This window comes from Pipistrellus kuhlii, unplaced genomic scaffold, assembly GCF_014108245.1.
Source record: "Pipistrellus kuhlii isolate mPipKuh1 unplaced genomic scaffold, mPipKuh1.p scaffold_m20_p_8, whole genome shotgun sequence".
NCBI classification, from domain to species: Eukaryota; Metazoa; Chordata; class Mammalia; order Chiroptera; family Vespertilionidae; genus Pipistrellus; species Pipistrellus kuhlii.
This window is the reverse complement of record NW_023425584.1, coordinates 36,434,398-36,453,234: the sequence shown is the minus strand read 5'-3', so window position 1 is coordinate 36,453,234 and position 18,837 is coordinate 36,434,398. Positions and strand designations below refer to the sequence as shown.

The 18,837-nt window shown below is 38.0% G+C and overlaps 1 protein-coding gene across 1 annotated transcript in view; it reads right to left on the bottom strand.

The window, feature by feature from the left end:
* FAT4 (FAT atypical cadherin 4) overlaps positions 1-18,837 on the bottom strand; it is a 144,577-nt gene that overhangs the window by 44,545 nt on the left and 81,195 nt on the right. Inside the window, exons 5-6 of the mRNA XM_036423774.2 lie at positions 12,120-13,042; positions 11,036-11,210 (exon numbers count right to left, since the gene is read on the bottom strand). Coding sequence (XP_036279667.1) covers positions 11,036-11,210; positions 12,120-13,042 — 1,098 coding nt within the window. The remainder of the gene's footprint in view (positions 1-11,035; positions 11,211-12,119; positions 13,043-18,837) is intronic.

Genomic DNA, 18,837 nt, shown 5'->3' with positions numbered 1-18,837 from the left:
TCTAAATACAATTAAAGTCAGAAGATAAAATACATTTAAAATGTCAATTCATAAAATTATATGTATTGTATGTATACATATACTTATGTGGGTAATGTATTCATATACTACATATAAATATAAAATAAACATGGGTAAATAGGAGCCTTCTGAAATTTTTAGAACAAATAGAAAAGAATATGTATGGTTTTAAAGAGCACATTTTAAGTGTTTAAAACAAATTGAGCCTGCAATCTGAGTATGTACCCTGACTGGGAATTGAACCGTGACTTCCTGGTTCATGGGTCTATCCTCAACTACTGAGCCACACCAGCTGGGCTCCAATTTTGTTCTTGATATCAAACATTTGGCAAATAGGTCCCTCACTGGTTGTGTTTGCTATAATAAAATATCAGCTTCTTGCCCTGGCAGGCATGACTCAGTTGGTTGGGTGTTGTCCTGTGCACCCAAAGGTAGGTTGTTGGTTTGATTCCTGGCTAGGGCACAAGCCCAGGTTGCAGGCTAGATCCCCTATTGGGGCATGCAGGAAGCAGCCTACTGATGCTTTCTTCTCAGATCAATGCCTCTCTCTCTCAAAAAAAAATCGATAAAAAACATATTTTTAAAATATTAGTTTCTTTTTTCCCCATGAAGTAAACATGTTTTTTCTCAAAGTAAGTACTTAAATTTAGCCACTTTATATTAACATTAAAGATTATGTGATTATATTTAAATTTGAAACCAGAAAATATACAAAGCAAAACAAGTATGGAATTTTCAATATAACCCAACAGCTTTGTATTTTAAAAATTCTACTTTATAATACAGTAGTTTCTTACTACTAATTAGTTCTGTAAATATGTTTATATAAATTAGATATATAGCCAAAACCGGTTTGGCCCAGTGGATAGAGCGTCAGCCTGCAGACTGAAAGGTCCCAGGTTTGTTTCTGGTTTCGGGCACATCCTCAGTAGGGGGTGTGCAAGAGGCAGCTGGTCAATGATTCTCTCTCATCAATGTTTCTAACTCTCTATCCCTCTCTCTTCCTCTCTGTAAAAAATCAATAAAATATATATATATAAAAATATAAATAAATAAATAAATTAGATATATACACATTTATTTAACACCTGACTGTTTATTTCTAAAGGAATCTTTAAAAAACCGCTATATGTCCTTAATATATATTCTTATGTAAAATAGAGGTGATAAGAAAAACTATAGAAACTATTTAGTGATGTTATGAAAGGATACTGAAAAGTTGTACAACATTGTGAATTGTGTACTTAAAATGATTAAAATGGTACATTTTATGTTATGTATATTTTACTACAATTTTTAAAAGTTTATAAAGAAAGCATAATGTTAACTAAATATTTTATTCTCACAGGTCACAAGTCATCTGTAGAGGACATTAAAAAATCAAAACACATTGAAACTTGGAAACCCAAAAGGCACATTCTAAACACAACCTGCCTCCTGCCTGTTTAGTGGAAATATCAAATTATATATGTATGGAATATTTATCAAAATAGGCTACAAAAATAACAAAAGTTTTAACAGGATAAAATTATAGGGCTTTATGAGATTAAGTTGTTTTCTACAGTATTTAATGTTTATCTTTTAGGTAATATAAATTTTTTTAATCTTGCAAATTGCTTATTTGCATTTCAAAGTTGGGTTTCCTTGGTGTACTCAGATTTATAGCTTATATGAAGTACATGAAGAGTAAAATGAAATTATTTTTATCAACTTTAATTCTATGAAACAATGAGAATTCTAGCTCTTTTTTAGTAAAATTTTAGAAGATAAATCTTTTATTGTATTTTTATCAGAATATATAAATAAAAGTTTATGTAGAAAAATGTATCCTACTATAGAGTAGCTGATTAAAGATAATATATATATTTAAAATTATCTTTATTGTTGAAAGTATTACGGACACCCCCCCCCCCCAACTGAGTCCCTCCTCCTCACACCTGCCCCTTTCCCCAGGCCTTCACTGCTCTATTGTCCATGTCTGTGGGTTAACCTCCCCCCACCCCAGAATGAGAATCCTCAGTCTTTTGCTTGCGTCCATGTTTCTAGATCTAAAAACAATCATTAGGACCTAATATGAGGTGACAGGAGAAGATTTGACAATGGTGGTGGGCACACGGCCCTATATACAGATTTTGTAAATTAGTAATCCACACATGTAACCTGTATGTTCATGTAGACTAATGTCGCCCCAAGAAAATTTAAAATAATGAAAAATAAACAAATACATAAAAATAAAAACCATCACTAAATAAATGATTTATAATACTTACATCACTAATAGATATGGTACAAGGTCTTACTGGAAATAAAAGAAAGTAAAACAATCACCAGTTATCAACCTTGGAAACACAATTTTCATCTAAGATAAAAATTCTCTATTAAACCAACCAGATTAGGATCATCATGGAGTTGCTCATGCAGAGCCCCATGTCAGAAAGCCAGAACCTAACCAGGTTTCTACCCTCAGCTCTCCCGGAAAAGGAAGCCCAGGTCTTGCAATGGGCACTTGCTTCCTCAGCACAAGCTACCTGACCTGCTCCACACCTTCCCTTTGCTGCACATGGGGAAGTGGCCCTGCTTTCATCAACCAGCAAGTGCCCGCTGCAACTTCCTGCTCCTGCTCACTTTGGTCTATAAGAATCTCTGGCCTGTACAGCTCCTCAAAACTCCTTTCTAGCCGAAACCGATTTGGCTCAGTGGTAGAACGTCAGTCTGCGGACTGAAAGGTCCGGGGTTCGATTCTGGTCAGGGGCATGTACCTTGGTTGCAGGCACATTCCCGGTAGGGGGTGTGCAAGAGGCAGCTGGTCGATGTTTCTCTCTCATCGACGTTTCTAGCTCTCTATCTCTCTCCCTTCCTCTCTGTAAAAAATCAATAAAATATATATTTTTTAAAAACAAAAAAGAAACTCCTTTCTATCTGCTAGACTAGATGCTGCTTGAGTCATGAATCACTGAATAAAAAGCCTACCGCATCAGTCAATTGTGGGGGGAAAAATGCTTATAACTTATTTCCACTGGAAACAATCAAAACTTCCTCAGATTCAAATATAGAAGCAAGTTAAAGGCATTTAACTTTTAGTAATTAAAGATAACCCCAACAGTATTTGACTTATGGAATTATGGGTGCCTATGGAAAGTTTTCAAGCAATATTTCTTAATAAATATGTTCATCAAAACAGACAAGTCAAACTCTTGGGTAACATTTTCCCACAAATAATAGTGACAAATGCAATCTTAGTGACAAAAAACAACTGTCTTCAGAGGCAAAATGTCATATTCCACACTCCTTTTGACCTTCTTTTGATAATAGAACTATTTATAGTGCATTGACCCTCTCAGCTAAGGAATGTGACAGATAGCATTAATTCAACATGTCATCATATACTCACCAAAATAATAAAGCATGATGGTTCACCGTTTTAGCTTTTAGACTTAACTTTTGCAAAAGCATCATGTTTCCCCTCCATTAAAAAGTAATTTCCAATCCCTGCATAAGAATGAAGTTTATTCTGTCTTTCAGTCAGATGATAAATACCTTTAATTAGAAATGCTAATAACTGAGCTTTTCCCCTCAGACCAATCAATTATGCTGACACATAGACACTTCATAACTAAATCTTTTGGCCAAATCTATAGTCAGAATATATCTATATCCCTTTAGCATATTAGACTGAGAACAGTTAAAGAATACTGTGTTTAATATGTGTACAAACGAATCTCCCATCCCCAAATTAAATGCAAGCACACACACATACACACACACAGCTCAACTGACCCACTGTATGCGCATGTGTCTGTATATCATACATATTGATTGCACATTTTAGTATAATATCTAACATTTGCTTTGCAGTCTGTGCTTTCCAAATCCCTTGGATATGCATTTCCATTTCCTGATCCGATGAGGAAAGCAATCCTTTGATTTCAAATTTATGCATATTCTTCTTTTATGAGCTATTTTAATGGCAGAAAAGTACAAGGTGTGTGTTTTGCTTCACAAATCAGTGCCCTTTTAAAAATAATAATACTATTTAATCCAAAGAGAAGAAAGTGTTATACACATGGTCTATAAAAACCACAGCTCGGTGGACAAGCTCACAGGTGGGAAGCAGGGAGCAACTGTTGACTGGCATCACATCCCGTTTTCACTGATAGACAGCTGCCTGCCTGTCAGGTTGCTTACTTTGCCTAACACCCAGTTTTGGTTTTCTCTTAATCTATACAATTAGAACAATAGTATCTATCTCATTTACTGAGAGATTAAGAAAGATAACATAGAACACATTCTGGCACCTACAAGCACTCGGTCTAGAGGTTGTGACTTTCCAAGTTGTATGTCTACTCTACATGTCTTCCCTGGAAACTAAACTTCCATACCTAACTGTCCACCTGACAGCTCCTCTGCACGTCTCATAACTAAAATATAACATAGCCAAAGGGTAATTATTAATAACCTGCCTAAAATATTTACTCTTGCCATCTCCAAGTTTCTCAGGCTGAAAACCTAAGACTCATGCTGATTCATCTCATTTCCTAACTTTCCCTTCTCCCAACTCCAAGGGCTCAGCGTTCAAATGAACAAAATGTATGACTACGCCACACCCTCCTCCTGTCACTTGATTTCACACTAGCATCTCTCAGGGACCGCTGGAGCAGCCTTCCAATCCTCAGTCCTGTGTCTACCCTTGATCTCCTCAACTGCCCCAAACAGATCTGTCCAAACCGCGTGTCACTCCCCTGTTCAAAGTTCCACAAGGCTTCTCCTCACTCTCGGATAAAATTAAAGCTCCCAACTGTGGCTTTGAAGGCCACTGGTCTAGCCTCCATCTGCCTCACTTCCCCACCTCCTCTGTCTCTCTCTCTCTCTCTCTCTCTCTCTCTCTCTCTCTCTCTCTCTCTCTATATATATATATATATATATATATATATATATATATATATATATATATATATATATAGTTGATTCTTTTACAGAGAGGAAGGGAGAGGAATAGAGAGTTAGAAACTTCAATGAGAGAGAAATATAAATCAGCATCAATCAGCTGTCTCCTGCACACCCCCACTGAGGATGTGCCCCCAATCAAGGTACAAGCCCTTGACCGGAATTGAACCTGGGACCTTTTAGTCCACAGGCCAGCACTCTATCCACTGGGCCAAACCAGTTAGTGCTTCTTCTCTCTCTTACTCTCATCCCCCTTGCTGGTATCTAGATGTGACAAACTTAATCCTACTTCAGGCTATTTCATCTGCAATACTCTTTACCCCGAGCTCATGGTTCACCTTCTTAACTCTGGTTCTATTGAAACTGACACCCCCACTCCCCACTCTCTAGCCACTAACCTGCTTTATTGAACTCCACAGCATCTCATATAAGTCACTCCTGTCCTATGCATAGTATTTTGTTTACTGTCTATCTCATTGCTTAGAACATAACCTATCTGAGGACAGAGATGTACACTTTTTATCACTATATCTTCAATGTCTAGGGCAAGGGTCCTCAAACTTTTTAAAGTGGGGGCCAGATCACGGTCCCTCAGAGAGCTGGAGGGCCGGACTATATGAACTACTAATTCCTACTGTAACACCTCGGCTGGGCTCACTGCCCAAAAAACCTGGCGGGCCGGATCATACTCCTCTGCGGGCCGCATGTGGCCCTCGGGCCGTAGTTTGAAGACGCCTGTAGGGGAATAGCCAGAAAGGACTGCTCTGTAAATATCCTCAATACATAACTTTTTCTGTTTAATACAGCCCATAGAGGCACAGAGTCTGACAGACTATAATCGAATTTCACATACAGGGTCTACTCAGTTGGCATCATAACTTGATTTTAATAAATGCAGAATGACACCTGGCAGTGACAACTGACACTACTACCACCTTCCACCTGTAAAGCCTAATGGATTGTCAATGTCTTTCCCTACTCAGCATTCCAGCTGAACAATGCCTAAACTTAAGCGTATTTGCAAAAGATCAAAACTGAAATTACTGACTTGAATTAATTTGGCATTCCTTAAAAATATTTTGAAGTGTTTATTCATTTGAGGGAAGAAAAATAATTTGAATGTTTTATTCATTAAGGCACCAGGAACAGCAATAAGAAAAAGGGTCTCTTGAAACTGTGCTTTTAGAAATGTGCTCTACGCAGAGAATCAGCAGACCCCGGTGTGGAACACAGCGCAGGGAAGGGAGAACAGCCGCGAGGCAGAACTCCCGGGCCCCGTTCTGCCTCTGCCACTCTCCGGGGCTGCAAGCTCTGGCAAACGGCCTAATTATCCCAGGCCTCCATCCCCTTATCTGCAAAATAAAGGAAATGAACTGGCTTATGGCCAAGAAGTCTTCTGGTTATAAAATCATCATTTTATGTCAGATTTCTCTAACTTGTAATTTTGTTCATATGTACTTCTCTTTAAAAATGGCTCTGTGTTACACGCTGAATTATAACCGTAACATCCTCCATTGTCCTATCAGCTTGCTTTTCTGCTTTCTGCCCTCGTCGTTCAGTTCCCTGAAAGAACAGTGGCAGATATTAATGGCTCACAGATTTTGCATTCACTGGTGAGGGCATAGGATTATCTTAAGTTAAAAAAATATATATATTTTCCTAAGAGACCAAGAATAATTACTTGTATAGATGTCTATGTATTGAAAGTATTGAAATACTTTCTTAGACACCAAATTTGCATAACAAAAATCAACACAAGTAAAACTTTTCTTATTGTGCTTATGTAAAGTATCTTAGGCCCTTACATGTAAGCTATGTGAAGCCAAAAGCACATAGAGGGCATATTTCTGATAGCTAAATGGTGCTTGGGTATTTGGTAGATATGGGAGGAAAGCAGCGCAACACACAATGGAGACAAGATTTACCTAGAAATGCCTAATAGAGAATGGAATTGAGTAAGAGCCAAAGGTGCAGGGGAGAGTCGTGAGAATGCAGCCCAAACAGTACTTTAAGCACTTGAAACGGAATTAAAGCCATAAAACGCTTCAATGGGTCCTTACATATGACTGCAATTTATCACATCGTACTAACCACCGCAGAGCCTTAAACACTTGAGCTGCTTTTCAAAGCAGAGGTCAGTTTGGATGACCACAACCAATGTAGCAAAAACTTGTGGTATTTCAGCAGTGAGTTTTTAAAAGATTGGCATTTTTTCCTTTTGGTAGGTCCTTTGAAAAATCTGCCAGCGATGACTATATAACCATAAACTAAATACAAGTATGGTAAATTAATATGAAATAACAGTTGCAAGTAGAAATAACAGGATGGTGATTAATTGATAAATAATTATCATCATTTCGCACTCATTGAACCACTCACTCATTCAACCAATGTTTATTAAGGTCCTGCTATGGTGCAGGGTCTCTTTTGGGTGTTTCTGGAAATTCAGGTTTGAACAAGTCAGGAGTTTCACATTCTATTGCAAGGATGCTAAATATTGATGCAGTGAAAAAAATTATACATATGTTATATCCTATTGTATATAAGCATACATTTTAGGTAGCAATTAGTGTTAGGAAGAAATCACAAGGTAAAGCGATGGAAAGAGACATCAGAGAGAGAGGGACCATTAGAGTGATAGTAAATAAGTCCTCTCAGAGAAGAAGATATTTTACTTAAATACAATGACAACCAAGTTATGAATGTCTCCCCTTAAAATAACAAAACAGCTGGCCATAGAGTAAAGCACACAACGACAGGTGCAAAGGGCCACAAGCAGGGAAGGTTGGCATTTCTAAAGAGGCCAGAGGAGTCAAAACCGGTTTGGATCAGTAGAAAGAGTGTCCGCCTGTGGAGTGAAAGGTCCCAGGTTCGATTCTGGTCAAGGGCATGTACCTTAGTTGCGGGCACATCCCCAGTAGGGGGTGTGCAAGAGGCAGCTGATCGATGTTTCTCTATCATCGATGTTTCTAACTCTCTAGCCCTCTCTTTTCCTCTCTGTAAAAAATCAATAAAATATATTTTAAATAAATAAATAGGCCAGAGGAGTACAGAGGCCAGGTCATTTGGTGCCCTGTAGTCACTGCTAATAAATTTAGGTTTTATTATTTGAAACCTCCTAAGGGTTTTTAAGCAAGTCATGGGGGATGATGATCTAATTTATAGTTTCAAAGCTCTGGAACTGCTTGCTGGAGAAGGCCTGGGTGGGGGTGGGGTGGGGTGGGGGAGGCAGTTAGAAGGTTATTGCATTAGTCCAGGCTTAGATTCCAGTGGCAGTGGTAGAAAGGAAAAGCAGATATGCTCCGGAATCCTTTTATATGGTTGGAAGCACAGTCTACTTGTAAAAGGATTTGCTGAATGTAGGGTACAGAGAAAGAGGAATGCATATGATCAAAAGGTTTGCCTTTAGCAACTTGTTCAAACCTGAATTTCCAGAAACACCCAAAATCGTAGACAGAGGTTATTTATGCAGATTAGGGAGGTGGATAGAAGTCCAAAAGTTTTACTTTCTAAGTTTCACTCGTCCAGCAGACATATTGACTGCTATTAATAACTGCAATAAGTCATTGCCTTATTTACTCCTGCCAATATACTTTTTCAAGCAGGAATTGGTATTTCCATTCTATAGATAGGAATGTGAAGGAAATTTGTCCATTGTCATGTAGCTAGAAATGGTAAAGGTGGGATTTGAAACCAACCTTTAAAAAAAAAAAAAAAAACACAAAAAACTATAAACCTATGTATTTACTTCTAGGACACACTTCCATTTTGTAAATTAATTCTCTGAATTACTTTTTTATAAAGTAAACTGCTCTGGGTTCCTGATTATTCCCTGCAACGTACTCTACTAGAAACACTATCTTATTTATTGCACACATGAGAACACGATGAGAAACAGCCTTGTGAGGAGGCTTCTTGAACAGAATGCCAAACCACTAGCAATCAGTGCCAGCTTCCCTGACAAGGAACCGAGAGCTGGATCATTTGCAGTACCTGCCTTACTGCACCAGGTTGAAGCTTTAACTCCTAGGAATTTCTGCTTGGTACCCTCTATATTTCTGGAAGAAATAACAGTAAGTAATATAGAATAATGGCAGATGATCCATACTTTAAACTAGTTAACCAAAATAGCTCTAATTGAGCTGTAGTTTCAACTCATTAAGTTGCTGCTTAGTAATTTAATCCTACATGGAAAAAAAAAAAAAAACATGGTAGAATTATGCTCTTTTCTGACTTGGTTATTTAGCAAGGCAACCTTCAGTCCCACACGCACAGGATAGTGTGGTCGTAGCTCATTGGAAGCCGTAGTCAGGAGTAGCTAAAGAGTTTCCAGATGTGCTACTCTGGAGCCACGGAGTCAGTAAATAATAATATGATGATAGTGCAACGCTGATATTTTTTCCTAAAAAATATTCAAAGATTTAGAGGTTTGCTGATAAAAAATAAAAGAAGCTCCTGCTTTAGTTTCTGCTGTATCAGCAAAGCTGAGCCATCTCTGACACCAGGTAAGAATTTCAAAAGAGCAAAGGAAAAGTGATTTGTGAGCTAAGGAATAAAACTGCCAACCTTTTTTGTTTAGAGCACGTTGATATCTGCCTGGTTCTTAGAACACTGCCAACTTGAGAATAACGTGGCATCTGGAATCTAAAAGCTGCCATATTTTTGTCTGAATTTTCTCATGTCATCGACCACTTTGACTTTTAAATCATAGCAGGGAATATGTATTTTACATCCTGTGTCAGAGACTTCATTCTGGAATATAAGATGAAACTGCAGATTCTGAAGCCTGGTATCTGACACTCTCACAGCATCCCATAAAGTGGTTATTTATGCTACGTAAGGTATGCAATGGAAATGAACATAAAACCATGGTCACATAGGAGTTTTCATGACTCTAAGATCATCTAGGCCAACTCCCCTCATAATTTCTGGTTGCTTTCCACATGATCCATATTCAGTGATATTCAGATATCTAACTGAATATTTTACCCCAGTGGCCTCAGAAACACCAGTCCATTTCAGAGCAACTCAAAAAAAAAAGAGCACTAATAAAAATCTGTGCTTTGAGACAAAGTTCAACAATGCTCTAATACCCAGGGCTGCCAAAATACTGTGACCTACCCAGTGCCACAGAATCTCACTCATGTTCCTTGGCACCATATCTAAGTGTGACAAACTTCTAATACCTTTGTGTTACTGATAATCTAAATTGTCACTATCCATAACTCATAACTCTCCTATCTCAATATGGGGCAGAATCTGTACAAACTTGGTCTTCACATTAATGGCAATGGTCCTTCACAGAAGTTAGAGTTGTACTCCCATCATTTATCCTTCTAGTAAAATGTCCAGGCCCCCGGTTTTCCTTGGGACCAAGGCTGATTGATGGCCTCGGGAAGTTGGTTTGCTCCCTGAAGCAGGCCTGGGCTCTTGCACAGTCTGCACGTTGAGACCGATGCTTTGTGGAATCTCCTTGTGAACTTTCTCCTAACAGACTGACCCATCCCTGTCTATCACAAGAGAATGTTTTTTAGCTCTAGGACTTCAAGTTTTCTTCCCTTCTTTTCCTTTTCCTAATGAAATGTCCCTTTTGTGTTGTCATTACAACCTGGGCTCTCACTGATACTCTGGAGCTCGGTGGGGCTTCATCACATGTCTCATTCAGCTCCTTAGAGATGTGCGGAGCCTAAGGACCAATGAAATAGAACTCTGCCCCCGCTTTCTTATCTCCATAACCAGTCAGAACCCTGTGGCTGCCTTCAAAGCCCCGGTGCTTGAAATGCCTCATGGCTCAAGTGGCAGAGTATCCGGGCACCCCCAGTGGCACTCAGCAAGAACACATTGTGCCTTTCAGGAACAGAGCTTTGTTTGTGATGTGCTTAAGCCCGCCTACTTATATTTAATTTCCAAAAGTGATAAATGTGCTATAAATTGTATAGCTGCGATTGAAGTTCCAAGCATTAGTAAATTTCAACAAATATGGAACATAATGCTAGACACAAATACTTTCTTTTACTCCTCCTTTTATGAAGCAATTCTTTACACCCAATCAAGGTCAAAACACACTTACCCGAATCTGTAGCTGTGACCGTCAACACAAAATGCTCCTTGGTCTCACGGTCCAAACTCTGTGTCACTCGGAGCTCCCCGCTGTCTGAGAGAGTGAAGGCACTGTCTTCATTGCCACCAAACAGGACGTAGGAGAGTTTGCTGTTAGAACCTTGGTCATCATCTCTCGCCACCACCTGGAGGAGGGCAAAATACATGCCACGGTTGTCAGTAAATCTAACACAATGCACATCACCAAATAAAATGTAGCATGAAGCTAATGAGACAGAATCCTATGTACCAGCGACTTTTAACCTTTTTCCTCTCATGGCACACATCAACTAATTACTAAAATTCTGTGGCACACACACAAAAAAAATACAGTTTTTTGCTGATCTGACAAAAAAACAACTGAGGTATAATGTTGATTAATTCACATCGGATGGTTATTGCTGAGTTGGCTGTTGTCATTTTTTTTTTTTTTTTTGACAATCTAAGGAAAATGAAGTCAGTGCCCCTGACTAAATAGCCAGCTACTTCATGTATTAAAAATTCTTGTGACACACCAGTTGAAAATGGCTGATACATATAAATAATAAAAGGTTTCAAAGGTAAAGTTTTAAGTAAAAAATTCAAATGATACAGAGTAGTATTTATTATTGGTGTAAAAACAGGCATTAAATCAATTCATAGCATTTTTGGAAGGCTTTTAAAGAAATTTTAACAGCAATTCCACCTCGGTAGTTGCATTTGTAAAGAGGAAAGGCAGAACCATGTTTGCAACCAAGTTTTCAAACGTTTATATCATTGCATTTTCTTACTACAATATATGCAGAAATTCCTGCTATAGTGAAAATTCAGAGATGCTCAAATACCCAAATGTGTACAACATGAATATACATATTGATAGAAGAACGAACGGGATTGGAATGTAATATTCATTCTACCAGGAGGTCAATAGGTATAATTTTCATAAACCTTTCAAGATTTGCTATATCTGCAATTAAGCACTTACGGATGAGAACGAGGAAGAGAGAGGGGTTGTATGAATGTTATCATTAACTTAGATGTCTTATAGAGAACAGTATTTGTTTAACTATACTCACCTGAAGGATTGTTCTGGGTAGTGTCCCTAAGTTCTCAGGGACATGTATGGAGTATGGAGATAGCTCAAATACGGGGACAAAATCATTGCTATCCAACAGCACGATGCTGACCGTGGAGGTATCTGTTCTAGGGGTGCTGCCCCGATCTGCTGCCTGAATAGTTAGAGAGTACGTAGGGGTCTTCTCTCTATCCAGCGGCTTAGCCACAGTGATGGCTCCTGTGACAGAGTCGATCCGAAATTCCTGATTGGCATTGCCATCCACGATGCCATAGCGAACCTGTCCGTTCGTGCCTTCATCTCCATCTGCGGCATGTACCTGTATTATATCTGTTCCTGTGAGTGTGTTCTCATTAATCTCCACTTTATACAGAGCCTGCGCAAAGACGGGGTTGTTGTCATTGATGTCCAGCACCATCACCGTGACCTCTGAGGACGAGGAGAGGGGCGGGTGGCCCTTGTCCGTGGCCACCACCGTTAGCGTATAATTAGAAGCTTCTTCCCGGTCCAGCTCGCCAGTGAGCCTCACTTCCCCATCGATGGTCCCGATGCTGAACTTGTTCCCCAAGGGGTTCAGCAGGGTGTACTCAATGTAGCTGTTGGGGCCGCTGTCCGGGTCCGTTGCCTGAGCTTTGAAAACAACGGTATCGATGGGCGTGTTCTCCGGAATGTACGTCAGTCTGGGGGAAAGAAATGCCGGTGGGTTGTCGTTCACATCCAGCAGAATAATGGAGACCTGAGCGGTGCTGGTGAACCTGGAGGCCGGGAGAGGCGGCAGGTCGTGCACCTGGACGACCAGGTTGTAAAAGGACTGGCTTTCCCGGTCCAACGCTTTGAGGACGGTCAGCACACCGTTCTGGTCAACTGTAAACTGCCCGAGGCTGTCACCTGAAGCAATGCTATACGCCAACTGGGAGTTGATGCCTGAAATGAAAGGGGGGAAAAATTAACTGTTCTCTCATGTGTGCTGATTGCCAACTGAGCTGCAACCAAATTTTTTATACAATGAAACTGCATATTAGTGACATATGATGCCTCCAAACACGCCTTATAGATGATTTAGCTGCAGTTAATTTTCTTTGTCAGTAATACATATTGCATGATTCTTTTCCTGTTAACATTTGATCTGAAAAGATGTTTACAGCCTGGTGAACAAATGATATATATACTGTTTGCTATTTACTACGGTGTTGAAATGTTAAATTACACAAGTAAAGAGAGAAAAAATGTTTCAGAGAGTGTATATTTTTTCTATACATTTCCTCATTTCTGTCACATAATTCCTGAGGGTTGAACATTAATGGTGCCACACTCTATATTATTAGCCCAAAATTTATAACTTCAGTAATTTATGGAGGCCGACACCAATTTTCAGAGGAGGGTAATAAAATGTTCTAATGTATGGCATTAGTCATGGATGCTTTGAGTCTACTTTTACATTTCTTGTCAGACCAATAAATACTTTTTAATTCCTATTAGGCACCTGGCTAATGGCCTTTGTGAAAATAATTCTCTTTCAAATTTTATTACTATGTACAATTAATGTGTTTTAAAAATATTATTTAAAGGAAATGTCAGCAATAAAATTATACATGAAAGGCTACACATAAAAATGCTCATGATATTATTGGGCCGTATTTACATAGTATTTTATCTATTTTTCCTAGAAACATGAGTTACTTTTTAATTAAAAATGATAAATACTTTTAATAATAAAGATGAGATTTAAAAACTATATGTAAATCCTCATTTAAGACACTGATTGCTGACATCCTTCTAAAAAAGATGATGTGGAGAATGGACTGAGCTCTTGTTTTAGTAAGTCATTGACAGGTAAATAACAGGTAAGCAGTGAAAACAAAGAAATATAAGACTTCCTAACCCAGAGTAGTGTTTTCTTCATTGACCCAGCATGCCTTTTACATTTTCATATTTTATCATAAAGATATTGGGATATTGTAGGGTATTAAAAGACTTACTGAGAAATATATTGTGTACCTAGATAACCCATCCTGAATAAAGATTTTATATCCTGGGATTTTATACCAGGGAAATTTTATTGAGTTAATAAATTGCTTACAAATAGCTCCTGTATTTCTAAAATTAATGTCAACTATTCAGGTGTCAGAAATGATATTCATTGTTTGCCAACAGTCTTCTAGAACAATTTTTTCTCTTTTTTGTCCTTTGAAAAAATACTTTCTCAGGATTGTATGAATACTGGAGTGACCTTTTTGCCTTTTCTTAAAACTCATCAAGATGCTCACAAAGGGAAGTTTAGTTGAATAATAGTTTTGTGTTTTTTGTTTGTTCGTTTTTCTACCTAGTAGGATCTGCCTGCTTTTGGGTAAAAAATGTTAAAATTACACTTTTCTGGTGGTTTTATGGTCTCTATCCAATGTGTTTTGTCTATATATTGATGCAGAGAACAAATATTTATGAAGAAACTTTCAGGCACTGGCTTTTTCACAAAAATGTCTAATATAAACAAGGGTTGAGTAGATCTTTGAAAAGGTAAATTCTCCTCCTCTCTGTGAGTTGTGGCTTTTAATCTTTATAGTTTATGACTACTCACAAGTGAACAAAGCAGAGGTTATAAAGTTCAGAACACTTAAAACTCTGAGGACCAGGAAAAATATGAATAAATAAAACTAATGGGAGGCCAGTCAATTCAACAGCAGGAGGTAAAGAGAATTTTAAGATCTGAGCAGAACAAGGTCAACAGCTACTTCAACTTGTCAACTTAGAATTCCACAGGGATGGGGGGAGAAAAGCACCATGACAGAAAGTCCTATGGGAAGCACCACTTGCCAATACTGTCAGTGCACCAAGGAATGCAGAAAGCCTATGGACCTTGAGGTTATCAGGGCTGACACTAAGAGTGTGGATATAGCGGTGGCTCAAGGAAATTCCCTAACCTGATAATCATTTTACTGTTTACCAAACTTTACCTTTGATATGCCTGTATCCATTTTGCTAAAGGGAAAATGTGTATTCAAATAAATAAAAAGCGAACCGGGTCAGATGTCAGTATGCTCTTCACGAAAGAGACACCCCCTGGTCCCCAATGCCTTCTAAATTCATATTTCTTTTTTTTTTTAATTCATATTTCTTGTATAGCATTTTCATTTGTGCATCAGCCCCTCCTTCAGATCCTGAACCCCGAAACGCAGGTCATGGCAGGATCCCCCCTAATTACTTTCTAAGGATATATATAAGAATAATTAAAATTAATTTGATTTAATATTAATATGTATTTTATATATAATATATGTATATATTTAATATATATTTTAAATCTGATCACTCTCTAAGATAATGTTTTTGCATTTCCTATAGCTAAATCAATCAGTGAATACTGAATTCTTATTCGTTGAGGCACAATTATATCAAGAAAAAGTTGTGAAACCATCTGGATAAAAATAATACCAACAAGCAGAGATATAAAATTTAGTTCTATGCAAGCCTATAAAATCTTGCATGTCCAAGGTCAAAAGAAATGAAAAATACCAACAAAATGGCACATGGCCACAAAGTGATGGCCTAGCAGATCTACATGAAACAAACCAAGTGGGACATCCACTGTATATGAGTAAACCAGAGGCAACCAGAGAGCCTAATACTGAGCTCATATAGCCAAGCAGCAAATAGCAGAACAGCCTCTTTTTTAGGGAAAGAGTTTGGTGGGGGAGGTTGGTGGAGTCAGTTTAACTTCAAATAGAATTATGAAAAAGAAAAATTTGACTACATAGTTAAATTCATCGTGACAAACATATTAGGTGGTACTATTAAAAATAAACTGAGGACAATTATCATTATCTTTGAGGAAAAAATAGAACGATATAACAACTGCTGCACACAATATGGCAGCACCATCTAAGCAGCAGGTCTCAGCTCCCAGTCGGGACCCTCGCTGCCTCCATCAGCCCAGGGAGGCCTCTCCATTGACTTCGCTGAAAAGAAAAGGCCTTTCCACTCTGGACAAGTCTCCATGACACTGGCATGTGCTCTCCATCCACAGAATTCACGTGGACATATGGAAACTCAAAACTCTCCCTGAACACTTGCAGCATCCGAAAAGAGCCCAGACATTTCTCTCTCTCTCTCTCTGCTCTTTGTATCAAATATTAGAATCATAAAACAATAACGACATTATTTTAAATTCTACAATTTATCCAAAGCAAGGAGACTTGAATCTAGTGGGCTTTTACAGCCCACCAGGTCCTCAAATTTAAAACAGTCCAAATTTCTAACATTTGTGTTCAATATTCTGAAAGTGGTTTAGCTACATGATTCTTTCTGGCAGTTTTATTGTGTATGTGTGGTTGTATTGCATTTGGGCGGGGGGGGGGGGTATTTTTCATTTCGGTCTCATGAATAACTTAGTTCCAGAAAACGTAGCACATAACTATAGATATGTAGTTCTGTTGTAAAGTGTGCACACTTATTCACAATATGAAAACCATCCACAGGTCAAATGATCTCCACTGTGTAGCATACATCTAGAGGTGAGTTTATTAGGCAATATTTACAATCATTTTATTCTCAAAATAGCCTATGACTCCCAAAGATTGTAAAGACTATAAGACTTATTCCTAAAGTAATAAAGAATTATCAAAGCCATCATATTTCCATAAAGCTTCAGTTGATAATAGTTTGACTCAAAATAGTACTTCTTAAACTGAGCGCAAGGAAGCCTTGAGATCAGTACATACTCTAATTATCTTGTGAAAACAGTAAAATGTTTGCTTTATTTTTATTAAATGATCATGTAACCAAAAATTTTAGGTTAATCTCATGGAGAATTTAGATAATGATAACAAAATACTTTATATTTATTATCATATAAAATGTATTCATCTAAGAAAGTGACAATATTACCTCCTCAGGAACACTTTGACAGAGGGTAAGATAAATTCATTAATTTTAGAAAGTCTAAACAACACTGTTTGCAAAATACTTTGAGAACTATTTAATGTAACTGAGTAGGCAATTTTAAACAAACAAGGTTACTCTTGTACAGTCTTATCATTATCCTTGAAATTCAGAGAGAATAGGAACTGTGTCCTATATTTTAGGTCAAGGTACAGGAAATTACGCTGATAAAAGTATTCAAAACTAAAACAATGGGGAACTGTAGCTTGAATTTTTTTTTAATCCAACACAATTAAAGGGGGGGGTGGCGGGGGAATCTATGAAAAGCAACTTGAAGTCAATGGTTAATGAATGTCTGTGCGTACATGCGCAGGGACTATCCCAGCATATTTTCACAAAGAAAGTTTCTTCTTTGTTATTTTCCCAGTTCCCTACATTTTAAAAATATATATTTTATTGATTTTTTTTTACAGAGAGGAAGGAAGAGGGATAGAGAGAAACATCAATGAGAGAGAAACATTAACCAACTATCTTCTGCATATCCCCACTGGGGATGTGGCTGCAACCAATGTACATGCCCTTGACCGGAACTGAACCTGGTACCGTTCAGTCTGCAGGCTGATGCTCTATCCACTGAGCCAGTTCCCTACATTTTAAGGCATGAGGATAAATGAACTGTATCCCAGAAGAGCACCCAATCCTATGAAACAATGGGGCCTCCCAAACACGTAAGAAATAAGTCACAAAGAAGGCATGGCACAAAATTCTTCACTGCAGAACAGAATGGGCCAGTCAGCCACAAGGACATTTAAGAAAACATTCCGATCCAGGAAGCAGGTAAACTAATTAAGGCTATCCTAGAGAGATCAACTTCTAAAATAGAGACTAACCTCACTTGTTTATAAATGTCTATTTGGAGCCAATCCACAGAGTGGGGCTGATGTACAGGAAGGAAACAGAGTCCGCAGCGTTCCTAGGCCAAGACCTGTGCAAACTTAGCACTGAACTCGGCAAACGCTGGCTATGGTTTGTATTATTGGTAGTAGTAGTGGTACTAGTACTACAGCTACTTCTATCATTTCTTTCTTTTTTTTAACTTTCCATCTTTTATTTTCCATCTTAGATGTAATCATGTGTCCAATATTCATTGTGCTTGAATAAGAGGAGAAAACTTTAAAAAGGACTTCAAAAAATTTTAAAGAAAGCATTTTCAAATTTTTTTTAATTGAAACATATAAAATACATAAAAAACTGATACTTTTTACCCCACACATCTCTGTCAGGGACATTTCTAGATACTCCTGAAAGGGAACTAAGTATAGAGCAGAAGGCTGAAACACAGTGATATTCTGCAATTGCCATAAATCAAGTTAGGGAGAATTGGGAAATTCTAAATTAAGATTGATATGCCTGCGTCTCTAAGCAGATCCTCGGGCTAGGACTGCCCCTTGTTTTCCCTATTGACTGGACACTGAGCTGCATCCAATGCAGGGAAAAGAAGGTAGCCACTTTCCCAGCAGTTAGCTAATGACTGATAACCTGCACAATGTTATCACTAACAATAAGTTATCTGATATGTGTCCTTACAAAGCAGGCCTTAGAAGGAAGGCCAGGGGAGTCATATGTGTTGTTGTTGTTGTTTTTTTAAAGTTTATCAAATGCTTTTGTAATGAGTAAAAATCAAATACATGGAAAGCCTAGATTTAATGAAGAAAAATCTCAACTTGATTTTATAGCCTAAGAGCTCTGAGACTATCCTTTGAATCAAAGCATGAAAGCTTGCCAAAATATTATTAGTTAGCAGTTTTCAGTTATAAATACAAATATATACATTCCTAAGTATT